At 41.2% G+C, this 18,133-nt stretch overlaps 2 protein-coding genes across 3 annotated transcripts in view; one reads left to right on the forward strand and one right to left on the reverse strand.

Moving 5' to 3' along the window:
* The window catches only part of LOC139467048 (nuclear pore complex protein Nup160-like), a 38,798-nt gene extending 36,290 nt beyond the window's left edge, over positions 1-2,508 (reverse strand). For both annotated transcript variants that reach the window (XM_071248760.1, XM_071248759.1), the window contains exon 1: positions 2,418-2,508. In XM_071248760.1, the coding sequence (XP_071104861.1) occupies positions 2,418-2,508 (91 nt within the window). The remainder of the gene's footprint in view (positions 1-2,417) is intronic.
* A 420-nt stretch (positions 2,509-2,928) lies between these two features.
* LOC139467049 (U1 small nuclear ribonucleoprotein C-like) lies at positions 2,929-9,653 on the forward strand. Its single transcript, XM_071248761.1, has 6 exons — positions 2,929-3,012; positions 4,656-4,698; positions 6,075-6,183; positions 6,872-6,973; positions 7,881-7,985; positions 8,557-9,653. Exons 1-6 carry the CDS (start codon positions 3,005-3,007, stop codon positions 8,670-8,672), a joined length of 483 nt encoding a protein of 160 aa, XP_071104862.1. The 5' UTR covers positions 2,929-3,004; the 3' UTR covers positions 8,673-9,653.
* Positions 9,654-18,133: the final 8,480 nt, after the last annotated feature.

The following is an 18,133-nucleotide window of genomic DNA, read 5'->3' on the forward strand; positions in this document are numbered from 1 at the left end:
TCTTCAAATTATGTTTGATAAATTAGTTATAAGAGATGAAATAGCCACCCAATCCCCATCTTCCCAAGGCAAGAGAGTTAACTGACTTTTAAAGTCCAGTTTCCTCCCTTGCCGAACTATACTGGAATTCCTGGGCTCGACTGTAGCGCCACCAGTGGCTATTACGAGTTATGTCCCTTCTCAGCCTCTCCTATAGATCAATCAGATTCCACCTCTTGTATCACTTGCATTTCTTTCAAACAAAATGGTGGCGCCCAGTCAAGATGATCTGATTGATTATCAACATCTATATTGTGATAAAATGGGTCTTACATCGCTAAGTGCACCAAATCACATGAGCACCTTGATTAAAAACATGAAAAGATCTGGAAAATATCTGTTGACAACGAGTTGGCGGTGCACATGCTTTACAAATCCTGCAATCGACCGAAATCTGCATGACAGTTTACAAACCAGATTTCAATTTTGGTGCGTGATTTGGTTTGGACAATGCAGAGACTCGTTAGTCCAGCCAAAATGTAACTCCATAATGCCTGCCTAGTTCGGCAGGGGTGGAAACTGGACTTTTGTAGTCAGTTAACTCTCTGGCTTCGGAAGATGCCCAATCCCCTAACTCACAACTAAACCTAAGGATTGAAAGGGGTGCTTGATTGGAAAGGTGATCCAAGGCAAGGAGAGAGTTGAGGTCAACCAAACACAACTAGCCCCAAGGATTGAAGAGACATGTGAGATCAGTGAAGCGAGAGCCACAAGCTGCAGCCAGTCTTACCAAAGTTGTGAGTAGTGGTGGGACGATACACCGATGCACTGGTGGATCACGATTTTTTACTTCTCGATTGACTAGTATCGATCACAGTCGCACACTAAGTAAAACATATTGATTCTGACCTTAAATGTTTGCTTTAATAACTGTACCACTATACACTAATCATTAGTGCAAATTTATAGTGAAAACATCCATTGCGCCATGTAAATCATCAGTGTGCCAGGTATTTGGCCATGAAAAAGATGGCTTACTCACCACATGCAAGTTTCCTGATACATATCAGATTGTGAGTAAGGTATTGTGATACGTATCGGATCGCACAGTTGGTGTATCGTCCAAACCTTGTTTTGAGTTTGGGTGATGGTTAGCCATCTGAGTATCTCACCTCTCTTAACATATTAAACAAATGTAATTGAGGAAAGTATTTATCAAACTTTGCATTTTGTAGAGACAAGTACCTACCATTCATCAGGGTAAACATGGTAAACAATTAGGTGATGATCACTAGGTAAACCAGCACTAATTATTTGTGACAGTTCCCTGGTCAAATGGTAAATTGTTATCTAATTAGATTACCCAACTTATTAATCTAACTTAGCGAGTTAAATCCTCCACATTGCTCAAATTGAAATCTGAAATGCAGTAATCCTAATATACACGTATGTGAATAGTCTGATATTTGTTGGACAGGCAAATCAGTATTACCCGGTATGTCTTTGGGACCATGTGCATGATGTGTATGATCATGATGATGCGAAGGCTGAAGGAGCCGTTGTCAGCACAGGTACTACAGATATGTACCTCAGGTACGTTTCTCTATACAAAAATGTACCCTAGCCAAAATTAGTATACAGACAGTTACCCAAGGATGAGTCCATTCTGCCACAAGACATATTGCGTAATGTGCTTAACCGGTTGCTTGAACCCTTAAATATACGACACATTCTGGATGCCAAACAGCTGTAAAATTCAACATAGCAGTGCATGTTGTATATTATTCTCTCGGTATTTTCTTTCGATAAATGGATTGGAACTGTCATACTATTGTATGAGATGCATTCCAGTGTGCTATGAAAAAACAAATGAGCAAACACAGTGACATATGTACATTACCCAAATATTCAACGTTGTATAACATTATCCAGCATGCACTCGTCATCAGGCTAACCAGAACTACAATATGAACCGGTTTCGGTTTCGGGTTGAGGAATATGGACTCTTTCGCCCTTTAGGGTTCTGGGTACCTTTCTCTGTTCAGATTTTGGCTAGGGTACATTTCAGTATACAGTAACGTATCTGGTGTACAGATCTGTAGTACCCGTGCCAGCAACGAACCCTCCACCATGGTAAGTTAATCTGACTTCTGATTCATGATTAGATCTACGTATTTAAAAAAAAAAAAAATCCCTAAAAGAGAAATACTACGCCTGCAGATGTGCGTGTAAATAGGTGACAACATTCTTGCGATATTTCAACTCATGTTTGCCAGCAACTCTAAGGCTAAAGTTAGTCTGATTGTGATCGAAATATGCACAGGGCACCTGCCGGTTTGTTTTTGTCAAATTTAATGACACGACTCTGATTAAGACTTAACAGCATATATCAAATAGCCTAATGTAAAGAATACACATATATGGATTTAGATCATTACCAGTGTAGATAGTTATTTCTTTCCATCGTACTCCTGTTGAGGCTGTTACAACAACTTCTCGATGAAGAATCGTGCTCAAGCTTTCCGCCATTTTTAGTAATAATTGTAAACCAGACTGTAATCTGCTAAATAAGAGCTTATTCAATCATGGGAGCGTTGGTTACTGTGTCTTTAAATCTAGCTATTTCATTATATATATGTGAAAAAATAACAACATTTTGATGCATTAAGTCACACACTTGTTTTAAGAGTGACCGTTAGTTATATTTTATGTCTGTTTGGAGAGTAGTTTATTTAAAATGGACTAACTATACAGGAACGAACCAGGATGACGATTTTATATTAGAAATGTGTTTTTACTTCACACAAAATAAATACTGTTATAGAGAAATCTTTTAATTTACATGTCTGTCGCTACATCATACATTCTAATTTGACATAATATTTGCAGAATTGACGAAATGGGATAAACGTATTTCGTTTTAAATGCGCACTTTGTCAGACACTTCAACTTCATGTGCGGTGGATGGACGACGAATCGACGCACGCTGAAGAAATACTAACAACGGGGTTTTAGTGCAGCAAATATGCCCAAGTATGCCCTTATTTACCTGATTTATTGTCACGCACGACGGAGGCCTTTAGTGTATTAATAATTTCAACAACGGCTACCATTTTGTTCTACTTTTGTCCACCAGTAACCAATTTTAGTTGCTTGTGTGGGTAGTCCTGCCGTTGCGAGAATTCAGCTAATACTTAGTTGCTAGTAAAACCATGTATTCACATGTCAAAGCGCTTAAATGTAGAACACATTTTATGTTTCATTCAGTCAATATGCTAGTTAAACCTAGATATTCACATGTCTCTTACAATTGTAACAATACTTCGACTAAATTTTGTTACTTGAAAGAGTCTGTGAAACAAAGAATCTGTCTAGATCTACATAGGTACCCAGACACTCTATTGCTTTCTTAATAGGTGAATTATTTGGATGAGGTGGTCAGACTTGATGACTTGGTTAATTTCTTGTTGTTATGATGATGATAATGTATTCTAATCGAGTGAAGATTAAGTTATCATCATCAAAGGATGAAAGTGACCCAGGAGACCCAGAGTAGAATGTGTACCCAGCACCATGCTACTAGTCGTAAGAGTCAACTATATTTGGAAAACTCTTGGGACTCAGAGTTCTATTGGCCCCGAGCCCCCATGCTGGTAGTAAGATGTGGCTAAATTGTTCCAGTGGTCAGACTGGATAACTGGTTGATGGCATGTCAGTGTACCCTTATGGCATGAATTGTAGCAGTTAATATTAACCACTGGATTGTCTGATCCAGGGTAGAATGAAAATATTGATCCCGGATTTTTTTATACAGACTCTATTTCATAATTCACAGACTGCTGTCATAGCTGGAATACTGCGGAATGCAGCGTTAAACAAGAAACACACACATGTACACTGCAAACAAAGTGCTAGGAATAAAAAATGCATATTTCTTTCCAATTCATGTAAAAATGTAATCATTTCAAGAAATTCTTAATGTTTGCCCTTCTCTGTTGGGGGGCCACGGGTAGCCCAGTCGTCTAAGGCGCAGCGATTCGCTTTGCAGAGTTGTGTCCCTTGGACAAGCCAGAAACCTGTGATTGTGGGTTTGAATCCCGGTTCGCCCCAATCATGTTTCTAGGTTTGTCAGCACCATACCCGTGCTCGTGGGTTTCACCGAAGTGGTAAACATCTGAGACTTTAGCCTTTCCTCCCACATTAAGCTGACACGGTGTGATATAACTGAAATACTATTAAAAGCGGTGTCAAACCTAACTCACTCACTCTCTGTAAGGGATTTATCATCATTTTATCAACACCATGGTGCATGTATAAACATATCATGTTTTTTCTTTTCTTAACATGTTCTGTATTGCATGTATAAGGTAATCCCTTATTTAGTTCAAGTTGAGTTCCTGTAATATGAGGGGCGGTCGGGTAGCCTAGTGGTTAAAGCGTTTGCTCGTCACGCCGAAGACCCGGGTTCGATTCCCGACATGGGTACAACGTGTGAATCCCATTTCTGGTGTCCCCCGCCGTGATATTGCTGGAATATTGCTAAAAGCGGCGTAAAACTATACTCACTCACTCACTCACTCCTGTAATATGATACCCATAAGCCTGATCAACATCTTCATATGTTGTGTAATTCATGTTATTAGTTACACATTAATACTGTCTCTATTGTATTTCAGGTATTATTGTGACTACTGTGACACCTACCTGACCCATGACTCGGTGAGTTTCAGTTTTCTATATTACTAGATGTCTCTTTTCAGAGTTGCGTACCTTGGACATGCCAGAAACCTAACGTCGTGGGTGGAATCCGGTTTCCCTCATTGTGTTTCTTTGTGTGTCAGCACCATGCCCTTTCACGAAAGTGGGAAACGTCCAAGACCCGCAATACATCTGGCTTTCCTTCCAAATTAAGGTGACACGCCATGATATAACTGAAATACTGTTCAAAGCGGCATTAAACCCACCTCACTCAGTCACTTTCACTCACTCACTCACAAACCATACCTTTCAGGGAGTTTTTCCTTTGGTAGTCACCTGGCTCCTTGTCATGCTTATGACTTACTCATCCTGGCCAAGGTATTGTTTAACATTTTATCATGTTAAATTATGACTCTGATTCCTGATTCACTGTCATGATATGAGGGAAGTAATGTTATAATCTTGTCAAAACATCAACATGCAAACATAATTTGATCAAGTCCTGAAGGTCAAAAACAGGTGTAGAAACTAGGGTCATTATTAAATTAATATTATCCAGCGGTTTTGACATGGGCATGATAGATAGCAATAAAGCAACTTCATAATCTTGTAATTTTGTCAATATAAGTTATAAAGAAGATATTAATATCCAGTTAAATATTGAACATTGTCATGTGTCATTGTCAGTGTGGGGGGGCAGGGGGGGCAGGGGTTTCGCTGTGCAGAGTTGCATCCCTTGGGCACGCCAGAAACCTATGATTGTAGGTTCTAATCCTGGTTCGCCCCGAATATGTTTCTAGGTTTGTCAGCACCATACCCGTGCTCGTGGGTTTCACCGAAGTGGTAAACGTCTAAGACCTGCATCGCTTCAGGCTTTCCCCCCCCACATTAAACTGACATGCCGCGATATAACTGGAGTATTGTTAAAAGCGGCGTTAAACCCAATTCACTCATTGTCAGTTGTCATTACTAACTTCCTGGTTGAAGTTAGATTTTGACGTTTTTGTAGAGGGGTTATGGTTGCTCAGTGTTGTAGTTGCTGTTACTGCTGTACAGGACCTGTGCCAGAACCTGCTGATCATGAGATTGAATCCCAGGTTCACTCTGTTTATGATTATGATGATCTTTGCTTTGTCAGAACCTAAAAATGCTGGTGGGTTTCAGCTAGATGGTTGGGCTGCATCACTTTAGATCTCCCTCGAACACTAAGCATGCTGACATGGTTAAGCAGACAAACTCGGATTAGAATGTGGAATGGAATGCCCTGTGTTCTAGTGTCACTGATCAATGAGCACTTTACCCATTCCTGGCTACTGTTTTTGTTCAAAATGATGTGAATACAGTTCCATTTTTTATTTAAATAGTTCCTGAGAGTTATCAATGAACTCTTTTTTCAGCCCTCTGTGAGAAAGACCCATTGCAATGGTCGAAAACACAAAGAAAATGTGAGGTTATTTTATCAGAAGTGGCTGGAAGAGCAGGTGCAGAAGCTGGTGGATGACACAAGTGAGTTAACTGGTGTTTTGGTGTGTTATTTCCCTTTGTGAAGCCTGGATCTGCTGGTCGTGGGTTCAAATACCAGATTCTCCATCTTTTGACGTGTAAAAGAAATAGTGACAGATATTAACCAGGGCCTCTTTCTACAAATAGACCGCCTCCGTGGTCTAGTGTTAGAGCGTCCGCCCGGAGAGCGGAAGGTCGGGGGTTCGATCCCCGGCCGCGTCATACCAAAAGACGTTGATGGTACTTGTTACCCTGTCTGGCGCTCGGCATTAAGGGGCTAAAACAAGGACTGGTCGGCTCGGAGTCAGTATACTGTGTCTGAGTGGGGTATTCATGTTAAACTGCGGCATGGTATCTCTGTGAGCTAGCACTATAAATCGGCATCAGTCCGGACTAGTACAAACAGCCACACAAACACACACACGTACATGCACGTCACTATATAAGTGCAATAATCTTGGATGCGACTTTAAATGCCATTTCACCTCACCTCTTTCTACAAAGCACATTTAGCACTACAACGATCATAAGTCTACGTTGAATATGGGAGTTATGATCCTCTTAGTATGATGATCTTTTGTTAAACATGGAGAATATTCTACAGTATTTACATGACCAGGACAACTTTATTTGTCAGATGACCACAATTAAATATCAATTGCCAAATTTGATGAAACTTCTGTTTCTGCAGCTGCGGCATACAAGGCAGGGAAGATCTCCAACAACCCCTTCGGCAGTGGGGGTGGCCCAGGAGGGCAGGGCGCCATGGTTCCCCCACCGGCCAACCTTGGAGGTAAGTCTTTGTTTTGTCAATTTTGAAGTTGCGGTTGTTTCTTGATTTTTTTCTCTAAGACATAGATCCCAATGCCTTACTTGTGTGTGGGACAATGATATGTATTGTGTCGCTTTCAACCGTGAACCAGTATAGAGAAGGTCCCCAGTATACCAGGCTTGGAATAGAAGAAACTGCCCAAATAGGATTTGAGTGTTGACTGTGTGTGACGTGACTGTGTGTGACCTGACTCTGTGTGACCTGACTCTGTTTGACCTGACCGTGTGTGACCTGACCGTGTGTGACCTGACCGTGTGTGACCTGACTGTAGTGACCTGACTCTGTGTGACCTGACCGTGTGTGACCTGACTGTGTGTGACCTGACCGTGTGTGACCTGACCGTGTGTGACCTGACCGATGTAATGCTGTGGCATTCATCATTGAATGTTCATCAATCACCAGCTTGCCTGGTCGAGACTCGATTTCTGACATGCCACAGTGATATATTTCTCCATTGACCTTATTTTATTGCTTGGTACATTTATGTCATGGTTCAGTTTAGTGTGAAAATAACAATGGTTTTGTTTTGCATACCAAAACTGGCTTCCACAAAAGATATTGCTGCAATGAAATTGCATCACAGCATTACCAGATCATTGTCATGATTGTGATATCACGAATAATATCACTAATGTCTCTGCCACCGAAGCTGGTTAGATGTTGTTTTTACACAAAAAACACTGGTTATTTTTGCTTACAGACTGAAAAAGTTGGATGAATGATTTTGGATGGTAAACATGATAAATAGTATCATATAGAGAACCATAACATATAGATAATGTTCAAGTAAGTTCACATCCCAATAAGCATCTCTTTTTTATTATACCTCATCGTTTCCATGGCGATAATGATGTTCCTGTATTTGCAGGTAAGGGAGGCCCTCCTGGTCCCGGTGGGCCAATGGGAGGAGTACCCCCAGGCATGCCGCTGATGGGACACCCCCATGGAGGACCCATGCCACCTATGATGCCAGGTAGGCAGATACTATCTTCAGGCTCTCGTGTTCTTTCAAACTCAGAGAGAGGAAGGGCATTAGTTCGACATTAAGCTCGGCATTAGGGGGCTAAAACAAGGACTGGTCGGTGTCAGTATACTGTGTCTGAGTGGGGTATCCATGTTAAACTGTGGAATGGTATCTCAGAGGGCTAGCACTATTAAACCAGCAATAGTCCAGACTTGTACCAGCAGACGCTATGTAAGTGCAGTAATATTAAACACAACTTTAAACCCCATTTCACCTCACCCCACTTCTTTGTGAACTGAATGGCAAAGTACCCCGATGGCACGGGTCGTTGTTCACAAAGTTAATCACTGGATTGTCTGTCCATATTTGATTGTTTACAGGCTGCCATCATATATCTGGAATATTGATGAGTGCAGCGTCAAACAACAAACACTCACATAAATCAAGAATATCATCTCAAGAAATATTCAAGCCTCGGGGGTAAAAAAACTAAGGACTTGTCCAGGGAATTGGGAAGAAATTCTTTTAACTCCTTAACATACATCCCTGTTTAGCAATCACATGTTTCCCTTGGTTGTAGGAATGCGACCTCCAATGGGACCTCCGATGGGCCCCCCGATGCACCCGATGATGTCAGTAGGCATGAGGCCACCATTAGTGGCAGGACCTCCACCCAACAAGATGCCCAGGAAGTGAGGCCTTGGCTGGGTTGGTACAAAAACAGAATGATGAAATATTTTACAGTCACAGAGGATGATGCCATTGTTATTCTGGACATGTTGACAGTGATTGTGACTAGCTCGCTACGACCACAACAACTGGAGTTTGTGAAAGTTGAATCATGTGTTTTAATGATATTTTTTCAAGTAAGACCACTCTATTACGGTAGTAAGTGAACAGTTGCTATGCATATTCAGCTAAGCTGTGTGTCAGTTAGGTTTTGTATCAGGTCAATGAATAAGATATCATCTCCTAATTATAAAGAATCTGTATGTCACTTTAGTTTGGTACTTGATGACTGAAGACATACCGAGATAGAACTCATAGCCTATTTTCCAAATCTGTCATATAAACAAACAAGTTGGGGATGTTGAATATTTTTATTGATGTTCTTTTGTAGTGAAGACTAAGCACAAAATTTCATAATATCCCCCAAAATGTTCATGATCCCTGATCTTTTAGGAAGGAGCCTCTGCTTGTGGATTTGAATTTTAGATAATCCCAACCATGATCCTTGTGTTTTTGTAGTACCTAAGTATGAGTGACTTGCATTGGTTTGGGCTTTCCTCCAACTTTAGCCGACAAGTCGATATAACTGTTCCTCTGTTGTTAATCGTCACTTCCATGGAGGCATGAGTGTGTTCACACAAACAACTGTACATTTATTCAGTATCACATTGACAAATATTCCAGTCCAAGAATCTGAATTGAGCATATTGTTCTGATGTACATTATATGGTAAGTTAGGATAAGAATCTGTTTGTATGTTTTGTGTATTTTAGAACTCATCTTAACATGTTTTTTTAAAAGCTGGCCACTCTGCCTCATGATTGGATGTTGTGTTTTGGACAAGCATCCAGGGGACTTTTTAATGCAGTACATCCAGGTTCCTTCATTGTATGTTGCATCATGACATGTTTCAACTTCACGTCAGAATTAAATTTACATTTATCATGACTGTTATTTTGTTTTTATTGTTTTCGATCACGAGTTGAACGTGTAATCCATTGTCGTTCTGGCTCACTTTGGTCACTGTGACATGTTCATTTGAAACCACACAGTATTACATATACCATGCATTATTGCATACACTTATAAGTGAACCAATCTCTAGATTATATGGTGTTATGTACCCTGTGCTTGAGCCAATGTAACCCATGTTATCAGGCAAGGCTTACATAGGTTCCCTCACAGGGTACATCACTCTATAATTGTTTGATCTTAACCCTCTTAAGCTATCATATAATGTGAGGTATGAAATAGAGTGTAGCTTTAAGAGAAGAATAAGGCAGTTGAATAAAGATTGTTGCCACAGCTCTTAAAATATTTCAACCGTCTCCGTGGTCTAGTGGTAGAGCGTCCACCCGGAGAGCGGAAGGTCCGGGGTTTGATCCCTGGCCGCGTCATACCAAAAGACGTTAAAAGATGGTACTTGTTGTTACCCTGTCTGGCGCTCAGTATTAAGGGGCTAAAACAAGGACTGGTCGGCTCGGAGTCAGTATGCTGTGTCTGAGTGGGGTATTCATGTTAAACTGTGGCATGGTTTCTCAGTGAGCTAGCACTATTAATCGGCATCAGTCCGGACTAGTACAAGCAGCCACACAAACACATACACGTACATGCATGTAGCTATATAAGTGCAATAATCTTGGACGCGACGTTAAACCCAATTTCACCTCACCTCACCTCACCTTAAAATATTTCAGTTAGAAGATGTAAGTTTAGTTACAAGGTTCTCAGAGTAATGAGAAACCAAGTATCTGTTAATGTTTAAATATACTCTTTCAAAAAAGTAAGGACATGCCCAAAATTTGCAACAGTCTATATTCTGATAGCTGTATTCAATGTATTCAATATAAATAAGACGCAACACATCCAATACAGGACACTCAACAGATGAGAACCTGAGGTGAGACTGGAAAACAGTTTGGATTTGCCAAATTTCAAATGATCATTTTGTGATGATCCTTGTGAATCAAACGCACTCATTGCTATAAGGGTTGAAGAAGAAGACCAGAATGCAGATTAGACCGAGGTCATGTGATAGGGTTAGTTGGAATATTCACCACAGGAATTGAAAGAGGCATCTAGAAGTCCCCATCTGTTATTCACAGACTGGATAAGATTTCGGATGATGACACAGCAACTAGGGCTGCAGACCACTGACAGCTGGTTCATTGAGACTGAAGGCACAGGCAGCCACTCGTGAATGTCGGTGCACTGTCTGTTAGAAAATGTGTCTGTGCCTCCAGGATCCTTTCCAGATGTCCAACAGCAACACCATTACTTCTGCACGTCACAGGGCTGCTCACATGTTTTGGCAGAGAGCTCATCTTCATTGAAAGAGACAGCAGCGTGACGTCTCGTGACGATAGAGTCTAGTCTTTACACGCAGTGAATATTTTCATAATGTAAATGTCAGAGAAAGAGACATACTGGGTCCTGTATGGTCTGGGTTCACCTAAATCTTTTTCCATATGAGGTTTGAAATAACGATAGTAGGGTGAAGTTTCTACATCTGTTTAAGATATGTTTCAACAGTTACCGGATTCCAGACAGATGGTCAAAGAGTTTCATCAGTTTCAACTCTCTGAATCAGATCCTTGGACCGATACGTTCCTGGTGGATAACTCTGGCACCTGCAACATATAGGCTGTATTGTAGTGGGTTAATTGAGAGACTGACAAGATGGACTGAGAGAAATGACATCAGGGATAAACAGAATGGCTTCAGGAGGGGCCGCTCCATAATCGATCATGTATCATCAATATCTAGCATCACTGAAACCAGAAAATCTGAGAGGAAATCAACTTTTATCGCCCTGGTCTTCCAAAATTTGCACCTCTAACTGGTTAATAGCATAAAACAGACTCCATCAAGCAGATGTTAAAATCGAAGACAAAACGTACGTTACATATAATCTGACTTTGTTCTACATTTTCATCCTTTAAATGAAAACGATGTTCCTCCTAATTGTACCCTTGTGACGAGGTCAGGCAGTGTTGGTCTGCGTGGATTTCACACTTGTAATGTATTCTTTTTATAAATAATGAGTGAGTATGGTTTTACGCCGCTTTTAGCAATATCCCAGCAATATCAAATAATTTTGCATATGATGAACTGTCAACGCTAGAAAACGCTTTGCTGTTATAACTGAAGTTATTGAGGTTTTGTTTGCTTGTTTGTCAGTTGTTGAACGCCGCACTCAACAATATTCATGCTGTAAATAATCGAATCTGGACCAGGCAATCCAGTGATTGACATCATGAGCATCAATCCACGCAATGACATGTACCAACCAAGTCAGCGAGCCTGACCACTCGATCCCGTTAGTCGCCTCTTACAAGCAGAGAAGTTATTAAGGTAGCCACATTTAAGGGGTTAAAGTAGCGAATATCTGTAGCTCTCTGATAGTCCTTGTATTACCTAAACCCGAAGATTATCGAGGACAATTTCATCAGCAAGAATATTAACACTTTCGATATCAGAGTAATCTTTTTGTTTGTAAAATATAATAACGAACCTACCCCCGGTGGGGCAGGATACGCTCACTCTTCGTGAACACCTGGTATCACCACTATTTGATAAGTGATTAAAAAATAAACGCGACAACACCGTTTCCATATTCATTAGAAATCTCTGCCAAAAGCAGAGTCGATTGTACGATTCCGACTACATCATGAACATGGTGTCTATGAATCACTATCAAATAGTGATGCTACCAAGTGTTCGCGAAAATGTGAGAGTATCCTTCCCCACCGATGGCATCCGTCACAAACACATGCAAAGGCAAGTCAATTGTTCACCTAAAAAAAACCAAGGGAACATATCATACAAGCCAAAATAGGGATATGCATTGGGCATATATTTTGTAAATTTGGAAATGCATTGGGCATATATTTTGTAAATTTGGTAATGTCTTCCACATGTCTTCCATAAAACGATTTCTAGGTTTCACTGAGGCCTTGAATGTAGTAAACAACTTCTAAGAGTGGCATGACGCTCTTTGAAGTCATGGTAGAAAGAGCATGCTAGATTGTACGTCAAACGTTAACTGTAAACACCAAAGCCTGGAGCTGCTTAGACTAACATCTAGTCTCTGAAATGAACATATCGTAGAGAAAAAACCCCAGTTGTTCAGTTATCTAAATAAAAATATAATAAAAGGGAGCCCAGTGACTCTCTTCATTTTCAGATCCTGATACTGCAGTAATCTAGACTTGCCAAACATTATAGACTTGCATGGGCTGTATTTGATATATATTTGTATCAGGGTCTGTAAGACAGATTAGGAGCTGCTGGAATATTGCTCGACACAAAGGGAAAGCTGGCCATTGGAGAGATGAAGTCATCCCTCTTGTCAAACAGTCTTGTGGGGACGATTTTCATGAGATTTTGAATTTTGACTTTGCCTTTGCACTTTGACCATGCCCTTAATTCACTGAAATGTATACCCTAACACTATACATATACTCCCCCGTGAGACTACAGGGCCAGTGAAGCTGAAACGTCGCATCCTTGTTTCTTCTTAAGATGATATTAGAAATTGTTCAAGAAATTGTACTGACACTATTATCATGTATGTAGACGTTCCCAAATAAGGGGTATAGGGTTCTTGGAAAATCTCTCAGGGCTACGACGATCGTTAATCCCATACTGTAACAAAGCTGTCACTGGATTGTCTGGCCCAGACTCGATTATTGACAGAACGCCGTCATACAGCTGGAATATTGCTGAGTGCGACGTTAAACAACAAACAAGCAAAAATGTATAAACCCCTGGTGACGTCATCCTTTTATCCTATGCGGGTTTTCTCCTCCTCTCCGCAAGTACATTGTTGGATTCAATCGAGTTGACATAGGGAAACGATGTTGAATGTACATAGGAAGGATTGACGTTCAAGTAAAACCTGCTTTGAGGTTTTACTTCCTTCAAGAAAGACATAAGGTTTTCCTTTACCTTATAAATAAGACCTGCTTTGTGGTTTTGCTTTTGAACTTTACTCATTCAAAATATATGAGAGCGCCCTCTGAAACGAACAATGTCAGGACAGCTGTATTGTCTTATGGTCTTTGGATACACAGCGCGTCACTGAACAAAGCACTTCAATACAGAACAGTTCTTGGTATGGTTCCTGGGGTGCATGTTGTTTCAAAACTATTTTGGCTGTGTTTGGGCGATTGTTTCACGAGACAGAAACTTGCCTGAATTTGAATGCATTACTTTTGGATGTGCAACGGTTGCTCACCCCAATACAACAATGAACGTGCTTTCAGTGAAGCTTGTGAAACCACTGCACATATGGGAATAAATGGTTGACGCTTTGGAATTCTTTCTCCACCTGTTTAGTAGTGAGTGAGTTTGGTTTAACGCCGCTTTTAACAGTATTCAAGTTATATCGCGGCGTGTCAGCTTAATGTGGGAGGAAAGCCTGAAGTGATGCAGGTCTAAGACGTTTACCACTTAAGTGAAACCCACGAGCACGGGTATGGTGCTGACAAACCTAGAAACATAATCGGGGCGAACAGGGATTCTAACCCACAATCATAGGTTTCTGGCATGCCCAAGGGACGCAACTCTGCACAGCGAATCAGTGCTATTAGGAACTGTTTCCGTGCCACCAGGACCACCTCAAGACGTCCGGCTGTAAGGTCACCTCATCAAGCTGCTAGTTAGTGTCAGTGCCATTAGGAACTGTTTCCGTGCCACCAGGACCACCTCAAGACGTCCATCTGTAAGGTCACCTTATCGAGCTGCTAGTTAGTGTCAGTGCCATTAGGAACTGTTTCCGAGCCACCAGGACCACCTCAAGACGTCCAGCTGTAAGGTCACCTCATCAAGCTGCTAGTTAGTGTCAGTGCCATTAGGAACTGTTTCCGTGCCACCAGGACCACCTCAAGACGTCCAGCTGTAAGGTCACCTTATCGAGCTGCTAGTTAGTGCCAGTGCCATTAGGAACTGTTTCCGTGCCACCAGGACCACCTCAAGACGTCCAGCTGTAAGGTCACCTCATCAAGCTGCTAGTTAGTGTCAGTGCCATTAGGAACTGTTTCCGTGCCACCAGGACCACCTCAAGACGTCCAGCTGTAAGGTCACCTCATCAAGCTGCTAGTTAGTGTCAGTGCCATTAGGAACTGTTTCCGTGCCACCAGGACCACCTCAAGACGTCCAGCTGTAAGGCCACCTTATCGAGCTGCTAGTTAGTGTCAGTGCCATTAGGAACTGTTTCCGTGCCACCAGGACCACCCCAAGACGTCCAGCAGTTAGGTCACCTCATCGAGCTGCTCGTCTTGCCTTATGCAGAGTTCATCGTCATTGGAATCGGCAGCAAAGGTCGTAGGTCTTGGTTTGGTGACTCGCGTCAGCCTCCAGTTTAATGATGTTAGCAATCGAGTCTTTAGACGTCGAAGTGAACGCTTAAATGATGTAACCGTACAAGTGAGTGAGTGAATATAGTTTTACACCGCTTTTAGCAATATTCCAGCAATATCACGTCGGGGGACACCAGATATGGGCTTCACACATTGTACCCATGTCGGGAATCGAACCCAGGTCTTCGGCGTGATGAGCAAACGCTTTAACCACTAGGCTACCCGAACGCCCCTGTAACCGTACAAGGAAGTGACGTTGTTGTTAAACGGTTGATTAGTATTGACAAGGGGTTAGTGTTGACAAGGCGATTAGTATTGAGAAGGGGTTAGTGTTGACAAGGCGATTAGTATTGAGAAGGGGTTAGTGTTGACAAGGATTAATGTTTATAAGGAGATAAGTGTTGACAAGGGGATTGACACGGACCAGGTGATTAGTTACGAAAGGGGGATTGATGTTGACAAAGGGATTAATGTTGCCAAGAAGATTAGCGTTGACAAGGGGATTAATGTTAACAAGGAGAATAGTGTTGACAAGGGGATTAATGTTAACAAGGAGATTAGTGTTGAAAAGGGGATTAATGTTAACAAGGAGATTAGTGTTGACAAGGATTAATGTTAACAAGGAGATTAGTGTAGTCAAGGTGATTTATGTTAACAAGGAGATTAGCGTTGACAAGGGGATAAGTGTTGACAAGGATTAATGTTAACAAGGAGATTAGCGTTGACAAGGGGATAAGTGTTGACAAGGAGATTAGTGTTGACAAGGGGATTAATGTTAACAAGGAAATTGATGTTGACAAGGGGATTAATGCCCATAAACGGAGTAATGTTAACATGCATTTCTATCAAGACACCCGTGACTTATGAAGCAGGCCCAACTATGCAGGTACCTGATCTGACGGCTCGGAAAAGCTATTTATGACATTGTAATACTGTTTCCATGTACACACATTGTGTAAAATCAGTGCTTGACCTGCACCTCTAATGTGGCTGCTAGCGACCTGAGCGTAATTAAGTTCAGTTCAGTAACGTCACAAGTACGTGTGGAAATGTGTCAGCGAATGAACAAGAAATGATGTTGAGTCTCTCTACCTTGAACCTGATTGTCACGGTGTGAGTTGGGTTTAACGCCACTTTGAACACTGTTCCATTTATATCTCGGCGTGTCAGCTTAATGTGGAAGGAAAGCCCGAAGTGATGCAGGTCTCAGACGGTTACCACTTTAGCGAAACCGACGAACAAGTGCATGGAGCTGACAAACTTAGAAACACAGTGGGAGCAAGCCGGATTCCTCACACGCCCTTAGGTTTCTGGCGTGCCCAAGGTACCCAGCTCTGCACAGGGACATCTAGTGATATAGAGTCTTGAAGTCTTGAAGCTGAAGCTCACCGAGTCATCCACGAGCACAGGTATGGTGTTGTCAAACCTACAAACATAATCGGGGAGAACCGGCATTCGAACCCGTGATCACAGGTCTCTGGCGTGTTCAAGGGACGCAACTCTGCATAGCTAATTGCGGCGCCTCAAACGACTGATTCCCCCTACTCCCAGGTTCAGGGTTCAAGGATGAACGGTTCAGAAATGTTCAGGAATTTGGGCGTAACGTAATATCAGGTGCGGACGATCGCGGGTTGGCTATTGATTTACAACTTTACATTTAAGAAGTTATTGATTTGATATTCATGATATATTTGCAACGGTTTACAAATCAGTAAATTAGCATGTTTAATTATCTATATTTGTTATTTATTTGTTCTGTTACGCACGAGAGGCAAGCAATTCAAGCACTGTGGGACTTCATGAAGCGGCTTTGAGAAGAAAATGTATTCCATTTTGTGCTTCAGAATAAAAGGAATAATGGAATTCTAGAGAATAACGATTTATTGGGATCTACGTTTGAATAAACATACACTATTGATGCGTTCTGACATTGGGAACTTTTGCATATCCGTGCTTCTATCTTCAACATATTAAACTAATTGGTTTGATTTCCCAACATGGAAAATAGCGTCGTTCGATAATTAAACAAACAGTTCAGAAGGTTATTGCGTCTGAGCTCAAACAATTCATCATTCGAGACAATAGCTAGGTTTACATTATTAACAAAATGACCCAACCAAAAATATAATCGATAATCCTGGATGTCGAATGAAACATTTGTAAGTACTCTAAAAAAGAAAGAAATTACTTTAAATGTTAGCGGTGTACACTGAAAATAGTAGAATGGGTTTCAAGCCAATAAGAATCCGACATTCACGTGTAAGGTAAGATACATGTTTGTGATCTATACCGAAACGTCGCCTTTAGGTAAACAAAGAAGTGTTTATCAATAAATTGCGTCTACTTTCTCATCCGTCAACTTCTAAGTAATGTCTGTCAACAAATTCAGTAATTTGATTAGCGCATGGACCCTTTTCCCGTATCCTTCTTCAACTAAGTGCTCACTTCAGGTGATGTACCAGATTCGAGGTTAATCGCTACTATACGCCCTATGTATAAGAAACAGATTAATCTCTTATATGTACTCAGTTGCTTCAGTAAACGTTTCATTGGTATTCTCGGTCGAGTGAGTGAGTGAGTTCGAATTTACCGACACATCGGTAATATTTCAGCCATATCATGACGAAAACTGAGACATAATAAATAGAATTTACCGACACATCGGCAATATTTCTGTCATATCGTGACGAGAACTGAGACATAATAAATAGAGTGTACCGTCACATCGGCAATATTTCAGCCATATCGTGACGGTGAATACTAACTCACTCACCCACCCGACCCAGAATATCAATGAAACGTTTACTGAAGCAACTAAGTACATATAAGAGATTCATATTTTTCTTATACATGGGGCGCATAGTAGCCATTAACCTGTCAACGATGGACAGTATAAGAACTTGAGTATCACAGTTTCGATTTTAAAACTAGTTGAAAACATTCAAAAGAACAAATTTTCATTCAACATTACAGCATAAAAACGGGTTAGAGATCACCAGCAACCAAAGTAAGGCCACCTTACTAGGGGCCGTGGGGACTTACAGTACTTCTGCTACCTGCACGGCT

The sequence above is a fragment of the Haliotis cracherodii genome, unplaced genomic scaffold (genome assembly GCF_022045235.1).
Source record: "Haliotis cracherodii isolate W230 unplaced genomic scaffold, xgHalCrac1.p SCAF_19, whole genome shotgun sequence".
NCBI lineage: Eukaryota > Metazoa > Mollusca > Gastropoda > Lepetellida > Haliotidae > Haliotis > Haliotis cracherodii.